Raw genomic sequence first — 9062 nt, 5'->3', positions numbered from 1 at the left:
ATCATTAAGCAATTTTGCATCTATTCTTATAATAACTCGGGTGCAAATACTCTCATTCACTCCTTTAGCCAATATCTATTGTCTCTTGGATGTTAAGAGCTGTTCTAGGTCCTTGGATACAGAATTGTGGGATTCATTTTTTTCTTCAACTCTTAAGTTCAGGAGTACATGTGCAGGATGTGCACATTTGTTACACAGGTAAACGTGTGCCATGGTGGTTTGCTGCATAGTTCATCCCATCACCTACGTATTCAGCCAAGCATCCATTAGCTATTCTTCCTGATGCCCTCTCTCTCCTACTTCCACCCTGACAGAACATGCGGTATTTGGTTTTCTGTTCCTGTGTCTGTTTGCTATGGATAATGGGGATTCATATTTTTAAAAACCACTATTTTATTAACTAAGGAGCATCAATAGCTCCCCAGATTTCAGACCAACTCTAAACTGTAGCACACCACACTCTTATTTAAAAATACTTTCTCATAGTATCTGAAGTTTTAAGTTACTATATACATACATACATACATACATACATAGTCCTTTGGAGAATTACTTTTTCCTGTTTGTTCTACTTCATTATCATTGTTAGAAACTATATTAATTTTCTATTCCTGTGAAGTGTCTCTCAAGCCTGTTTTTTAAAAGTTTTATTTATTTTTGTTGATCAGCAGGTGTGTTGTTATACATGCCTTAGTGGATTCCAACTTCCATGACCACTCTCCTGCTTCAAACCTATTTTGTTTTCCGCTAAAACTTGATTTTTTTAGGTTACAAAAATAATACATGTGTTTACTCTTTTTCTATTAAAGCAAAGTTACAATGCATAACTGTATGTTTCCATACCTATCTTTAAAAACTTGCATAAATTTCTTTAGGATAGATTCCTAGAGGAGAAATTGCTTGGTCAAATGGAATGTGTATTTTAATTTTGACTGTTATTACCAAAATATACCCTAAGAAAAGGCTTTATTGATTGACAGTCTCCCATGCAATAGTGCACATCAGTGCTCTTTCCCCTCAACACTATTTTTTTAACATTTAAACAATGTTTGTCAATATGATGGGAAAACATTGGTAAATTGGAGTGGTCTCAATTTAATAATGAGGATGATTTGGGGTATGTTTATTGGTGTTATTTGTATTTATTCCTTTCTGAATGATTTCTTTACATCCTCTTCTTTCCATCAGTACAATGAAGCTCTGAGTAAATAACAGATGTGACTAATAAGCATGTTGCAAATATTCTTCCAGGTTATCACATCTTTATGGTGTCTACAGCCATGCAAAGTCAATTATTTTCTTAATAGCTTCTGAGATTGCGCTATGATTATAAAAGTCTATTCTACCCTAACGCTATATTTAAAAAATATTATTTTCCCTATATTGTTTAAAATATTTAAATCTTATATCATCTCGAATTTATTTTGTGCAAAGGAGAAAACCAATTTTTTAATATACCAAACAAATTTGACATAATTGACAATCATGACATCCGATGAAAATCTGTGCTTGAAAAGGTGCATTGTTTTTAAAAGCACATATCAAAAGTTAAATACAGTCTTGCCATTGTGAGAGTTCTGGAACTCTCTACAGCCAATGCACGGTCCTTTTCTGGGACAGTTTCCCTCTATACTCCAGGTCTCATATATACCTGCCAAATAAAAATGCTATTGTGATAGCAATAGTGATTAGAAATAATACTTCATTTTCAATAATCAACAAAAGTCAGATATCCTGAAAATCAAATAATTGGCAAGTGAGTTTATATTTTAACCTGATAATTTCCTTCTTATAAATGTTTAATTGTATGCTAGACATAAATCACTCATGGAAGCACTTTATAGTGGTACCTTCTTTTCTGGCATCCATTTTCAGGCTTACAGAAAATGGGTAGGCCAGACGCAGTCGCTCATGCCTGTAATCCCAGCACTTTGGGATGCTGAGGCAGGTGGATTACTTGTGGTCTGGAGTTTGAGGCCAGCCCTGGCCAACATGGTGAAACCCCACTTCTATCAAAAATACAAAAATTTGCCAGGGGTGGTGGCAGGAACATGTAATCCCAGCTACTTGGGAGGCTGAGGCAGCAGAATCACTTGAACCTGGGAGGCAGGGGTTGCAGTTAGTCAAGATGGTGCCATGGCACTTCCAGCCTGGGTGACAGAGCAAGACTCTGTCTCAAAAAAAAAAAAAAAAAAAGAATTCTGGATGAAAAGTTCTAGAGATGTGTTGCACAACAATGTGCATATAGTAAACACTAATATACAGTATACTTAAAAATGGATAAGATGGTAAATACATGTTTTTTACCACAATTTAAAAAAGAGTCAATTATGTCTTGTGGTTTATGTTTTTAATCAAATATTTGAGTACAGATACCTTGTTGTGGAGGATACCAAGAAGTGCAACTGATGGTTTCAATTCTCAAGGAACTAACTAGCAATCAAGTTGGGAGAAAATATTAAGTATACATCAAAGTTAATTAACAATCTCAGGCAATAGAATGATACCAAATAAGGAGAAGAGACATAAAGCCTTCTAGGCAGGAATCTCTTTGGGCTACAGTGATAGAAATATTTGTTAGGTACTTAAATGGCTTTCAAACCATTTTAATCTGTATTTTCTAAGTTGACCCTTTTAATAAATCTAGGAGGTATTATCTCCATTTAACGATGAAGAAATGAAAGCTCAGAGGTTGTAATTTGCCCAACTTCACATGGCAGAGCTGGGAACTAGACTCAATGTCTTCCAGTGCTTATTCCTAGTGGGATTTATTTAAATTGGCACTGAAGATTTGCTGCCAAAAAAGTTTTCAGGCTAAACAGAATTCAAATATGCTAGGATTACATAGTTTTTTATTTGCTAAAATTAGAATTACTCTGTCATCCTGATAAAAAGCAACAAGTAACTTTTGGTACAAAATAACAGATCATTTTTTCTTGCTATTTACTGGTTAGGAAAACTCAAATCATACTGTGACAGAATAAGGTTGAGCATACAAGCTTCAATTTCACTATTTATACACAGCCATTTAGTCAACTGCAGTCCCATGAAAGACATTCCTTATCCATCATGTCTGACACCATTCTTTAAAGTCATAATGCACATACTCTATTTGAGATAGTTCTGACCTGACCCAGGTATAACAGGGAGCAACACTAACACAGCAGAATAAAGGCAGTGAATAAGAATTTAGAAGCAGTTATGAGGGCTAAGACTATATGAGTTACACATTTTTTAAAACCACATCCTGCTATTTCAGTAGATTGACTTCTATCCAGAAAGAGCAGGAGCATTAAGTCTGTTCATACAATAACCCTATCTGATTACCCAGGGTCAAGCTACTGTTTATCTTTGCCAGACAGACCCCATATCCTGAGTTGGGGACCTCAAACGTTCCGTGTTTTTTTGCCAGTTACCTGGTGTTCCACTTCCAGGCAATCCAGGCTCTGACATTCTTTCTACATATCACCTAAACCATAACAAAAATACTCAATTTTTTAAAGTATATAGTAAAAGTAAATAGACAGAGGGGTCAGGAGCTTTGCCTTTATTTTCCTTCTCAAGAGTGCGCGACATTTTGCAAATGAAGGGCAGTGCTGCCCTCTACTGCTGAATGTTGAAATGTTTTTAATACACTTCGAGGTTCCTAGTAGCTTTGTATAATAGATAACGACAATCTATTACATTGTTTTAAAAAAACCCTTTAAGAATGATTTAAAAGACTGTGTTCTTAGCAAACACATTGAATTTGTTTCCTTCATTATCTCTTCATCTTCCTTCATCTTGTACCAAAGAGTAGGATTTTAGGACATGACCCAACCAAAAGAAGGACATTACAACTTAGGGGAAAAAGCTGAACAGGGCCCTAGAAGTAAGAGACTGTAGTGGTGACGATTTGAAGGAGAAACAGGGCAAGAAGAGGAAATTTTCTTCTGACTTCAAGGTCTGTGGCCTTCCCATTCTTCTGTTATTTGGAGTGTCTTCATTTGTCTTTTGCTAAGGTAATCCATTTCCTTCTTTATGTTTCTTCATAGAAGCCTGCTGCCCCAGGATGTGGAGAGAATAGTGTTTCTAAAACATTTTCCATTCTTCTGAAAAAGATAATATAGCTATACAAAGGGCTATTGTTAACATTTACATTTTAATTAATTAATAAAATTGTCTTACCTTTAAATTGTCTTGAGATTTTATAGATTACTACAGACATCTTGGAGGGCTCTAGATATTTTGAAAACTGTGTTCTCTGCTTTCTTTTCCATTTGAAAAATATTTCAGAGTACATGCCTGCAAGAGGCCAGATCAGACAGACTTCAAAGAGAGTTTGCCTAACCACTACCACCCTACAGCAACCCAGGGACTAATTTCATCATATCTATGACAATAGTAATAATAATAGTTTCTATAACTGTGTTAAATGTGTGCATATCAACACAAAGCAAAATTCTTTTTAAAAATAATTTACAGTTAAGAATATTAAAACTCAGGCATATCAAGAAATTTGCTAAAAGTTTCAAAACCAGTAAGAGGCAAAGCTAGAATCTGATTCCAGGCCCAAGCCCATGTATTATTCTACTATGCTGCTTATAATTTAATAAAAAAAAAAAGCTAAACAAATCCCAAAGGCAAGTGCTTGTAAACAACATCTGTAATGATAATGATGGTCCCAGTTAATAGCTGAGTACTAAGTGTCAAGTACAATTCAGAGTTCATTTAATCCTCATAGCAACTGATGAGATAGAACTATTATTATTCCCAGATGAGGAAACTGAGGCATACAGAGGAAATCTAGTTCCAGAGGCCATGTGTTTAATCATTATGCTATACTGCTTCTTAAGCAATGTACAAAAACTATACAGCACAATTTCTAAATGGTGCCATGGAACTGAATCACATTCAACAAGTAGATAAAACCATTAGTAGTTTTCAGTCTTACTGATCTATCAGCTATACAAAGATTTCAGCAGCTTTAAATAAAGTTCATATGTGGGTACCCACTTCAGGAACTAACCTTAGACCCTGTCCACTCTATGCCCTTCTATGAGGAAGCAGAAAAATACCCTCATTTGGTTCAATCCATGTGTGCAGATTAGGGGAGGAGTCATATATAAGGGAGGGAAAGAGAACTGAGGGAAGAGAAGAAGACATGGTTCCATGAAGGCACACTCAGGAAACAAGCCAGTTAATTTGAGAGGAGAGGTTGATCAATAATCACTTTCCTTAGAAAGAAGAGTTAAACTCATTACAGTGGGAAGACGGTACCACCTCAGGAGCCCTATACTTATTGCACACTATTTAGCCACACTGTGACTCTAGAACAGATCTCCTCATACAGCTTTGGTTTTTAAAGAAATATTTGCTCAGCACCTAACTCAGCTTCCAAATAATATCCTACCCTTAGTGCCAGCACACACCCAAATATGACAATTCCAAAGCACTTTGTGCTTCAGTGCAAAGAATGATAAACTTGTCCTTCCCCTGACTTGTTCCTAAGTTTAGACCTTCTGGGTACTCAGGGGCAAGACTGAGTAAAATAAACATGTGTGGCCAGGTGCAGTGGCTCATGCCTATAATCCCAGCATTTTGGAAGACCGAGGCAGGCTGATGGCTTGAGCCCAGGAGTTTGAGACTAGCATGACCAACATGGCGAAACCCTGTCTCTACAATTAGCTGCACATGTTGGTGCATGCCTGTGGTCCTAGCTACTTAGGAGGCTTAGGTGGGACAATCACCCGAGCCCTGGAGGCGAAGGCTGCAGTGAGCTGAGATGGTGCCACAGCACTCAAGCCTAGGCAACAGAGTAAGACTCTGTCTCAAAAAAAACAGAAACAAAAAACAAAAAACCAACCACGTGTAGATTTGCTTAGGTTCATGCAGTGTGCACTGCTCTTCTTGCCTGTCCAGCCTGCAGGCTTCAGATTTCTAAGACAGTACGTTCTAAAGGAATTCATTCCAGGTGATGCTCTTGCTGTATGGGTTCCCAGTTCCTCTTTTCCAATTCTTTTGAAGAAAAGGTTTCAGGGAAGGGAGCAGGGGAAGGCAGAAGGTAGATTCTAGGGGGACTCCTGAACAGACGGTCATAAGGAAGGCAGGAGGCAGTGAGAATATCTGCCTCTTTCTCTGACCCTTACTGCCCTTACCCTGGGCACTCACTTTTTCTGGTTGCCTACTTGTTTGGGCAGTAGCCAGCTGAATTATCCATTCAGCAAGGAGATAGCCTTGAGTCAATTCTAAGCCAAAGTGTTAAAATTAGCGATGACCTGAAAAGCATTCTGTTTCTTTCAGTACTGGCATTAAATTAGAGAGGCAGCCCACAGAGCTCAAGACAGAAAGGTACTGCACTTAATCTCCAAGAACCTCACACGCCCTAGGAAAGCAGTTTGAGACTTAGATCTTAATATTATAGGCTTCCTTCTCCCCCAGTAATTGCCTTTTTAAAAATTTAGAGCAAATATTGTGGGGACATGGAGAAAACCTGCACCTGGCACCTTTTGTCCCTATTAGCATTGGCTTGATTATGGAGCTGCTTAGGATGTTAATAAATATTTGGTCTTAGCCAACAGTGTTTAGGCAACCTAGGGTTGTTTTCCTTCCAGGGAATGACGTAGGGAGTGACCATGATGATATTGCTGGCCAACGCAATATCATCCTTTTAAATCAAATCCCACAAGGCCCCTCTCAGCAGTTGCCCCTGCTTTTGGAAACACTGAAAGTTCATTGTCATTTGACCTTCAGTGTTGAACCTGCAATGCTTAAAGTGTTATTAGTGAAACACTATGGGCAGTTACCTTTAAAACCAGAGGCAATGTTTCTGAAAGAAGTAGATGACACAAAAAGTTGACAGATGTTACACAAAGTTCTTTTGCTTGTGTTTATTACTCTGAATGAAAATTCATTTTGAGATTTATAGTATTATCCAATGAATAGACGCTGTGATATTGTTTCCTTCTGAAATGTCAAGAGAATTGACTCTTTCTTCTACCATTTGTTGAAGGCTTGGTAAATAGAAGAAATGTAGGGAGACTTACAGGTCCCTAGCCAAAAGAAGCTACATGGCCAACAAGCATATAAAATACTCAGCATCACTAGAGAAATGCAAATCAAAACTATAATGAGATACCATTTTACACTAGTCAGAATGGGTATTATTAAAAAGTCAAGAAATAATAGATGCTGGTGAGGTTGTGGGGAAAGGGGAATGCTTATACAATGCTAGTGGGAACGTAAATTATTTCAGTAACGTGGAAAGCAGTATAGCGATTTCTCAAAGAACTTAAAACAGAATTACCATTCGACCCATTAATCCCAGTATTGGGTCTATACCCAAAAGAATATAAATCGTTCTACCATAAAGACACATGTACTTGTATGTTCATGGCAGCACTATTCACAATTGTAAAGACATGGAATCAACCTAAATTCCCATTACCAGCAAACTGGATAAAGAAAATATGGTACATATACACCACAGAATACTATGCAACCATAAAAAAGAAAGAGAGCATGTCTTTTGTAGCAACATGGATGGAGGTAGAGGGCATTATCCTAAGTGAACTAATTCGAAAGAGAAAACAAAATATCCCATGTTCTGCCTTATAAATGGGAGCTAAACACTGAGAACACATGGACACAAGAGAACAACAGACCTACTTGCGGGTAGAGGGTGGGAGGAGGGAGAGGATCAGAAAAAAAACCTGCCAAGTACTATACTTACTATCTGGGTGACAAAATAATTTGTATGCCAACCCCTCCCCCACCATGATATGCAATTTACCTATAAAACAAATCTGTACATGCACCCCTGAACCTAAAAGTTAAAAAAAAAAATAGTTCGCTATCTATGAAGGATGTGGCAGATATGCAATGACAACAATAGCTGACATTTAGAGAGTGCTTCTAATATGCAACTAACCACTTCGTCTATGTATTAACTCACAAAATCCTCACAACAACCCTGAGGACATACTGTTACTTCCACAGAGCAGGAACCTCCAGGGAGAGGTTAACATAACGTGACTAAACCTGTCCAAGTTCGTAAGCGGCAGCCAGAATCTAAACCTAGATAGTCTGCTCCTGGAGCTAGGTTCTTAACCACAAAGACATTTTCTAACATTGTTAAAATACAGAAGCACAGAAAAGAGACATTTTGACCAGAATAAGGGTTAAGGGAAGGCTTCATGGATGAAGTGGCATTCGCTCTGGATCTTGAAGGTCAACAGATGGAGAAGGGTTCTGGGGAGGAAGGACTCTAACGGGGAAGGAACCGCCTGACGAAGAGGCACTTTGGGTACCAGCCAGCTGCCCACAGCAAGATCTGGTCCGCTGCGAGCAGGAAGAAGCTGGGAAGGGACGCAGCGCCCAGATCCCAAAGGTCCTTAAGCACCAGGCCTCTCTGCAAGGAACCGGGAAGGAAAATCTCAAACTATTAATAGAAGAGCGGCAGAAAGGAACTCGTGGGCACCCCTCCCTGTTGGTAGGACCTTCCCTGCCAGAGACCAAGGCTGGCAGCACAGCCACATTTCCCTCCGGGGGAAACAGCCGACCAAGGTGGTCAAGGTCGCCAGCGCGGGCTCCGGAGCTGCACGTCCCGGCCGAACACTCGCGTCCCGAGCACAGACGCTGGGGATTTGGCTGCCAGCCCGGGGCCGCCAGGTCGAGCCTGGCAGCGTCAACTGCTCGGCAGGAACACGAAGACCTGTCCTCGGGAACCGCCTCCGGCCACCTCCCTGAATCCTCCGGACCCTCGAAGGTCAAAGAGGCGGCCTCTCTGGGACTACCCCGGCTCGTTCGGCTCCTCCCCTCAGTCGGCAGACCCAAGGAATAATAGCCTCTGCGATAGGAGAACACCCTGCCAATCAATCGTAGTCCCCGCCCACGCCGCAGCCGGTGTAAATTGCATTGGTTGCATCCTTCACGGCCGCCGATAAGATTATTTCCTTGGATTGGCTAATAGCTTTCCCTCCCTCCTGTCTTTTCTTCGTCAGAAGCTGACGATTGGTTAATCGCGTTGCCAAGCTCTGGACGCGGCTCGACCATTGGAGGCCGCGGGCCCGCCCCCGCCGGCT

At 39.8% G+C, this 9062-nt stretch overlaps 1 protein-coding gene across 1 annotated transcript; it reads right to left on the bottom strand.

Annotated features, from left to right (window-relative positions):
• Positions 1-2333: 2333 nt before the first annotated feature.
• Positions 2334-9033, bottom strand: LOC128929323 (uncharacterized). The gene is made up of 4 exons (XM_078346860.1): positions 8990-9033; positions 8478-8845; positions 4168-4284; positions 2334-4091 (listed from the first exon to the last, which is right to left on the bottom strand). Exons 1-4 carry the CDS (start codon positions 9031-9033, stop codon positions 4072-4074), a joined length of 549 nt encoding a protein of 182 aa, XP_078202986.1. The 3' UTR covers positions 2334-4071.
• Positions 9034-9062: the final 29 nt, after the last annotated feature.

The sequence above is a fragment of the Callithrix jacchus genome, chromosome 12 (assembly GCF_049354715.1).
Source record: "Callithrix jacchus isolate 240 chromosome 12, calJac240_pri, whole genome shotgun sequence".
Lineage (NCBI taxonomy): Eukaryota > Metazoa > Chordata > Mammalia > Primates > Cebidae > Callithrix > Callithrix jacchus.
Note: the sequence above shows the minus strand (reverse complement) of the source record. Positions and strands in the feature narration are given on the sequence as shown.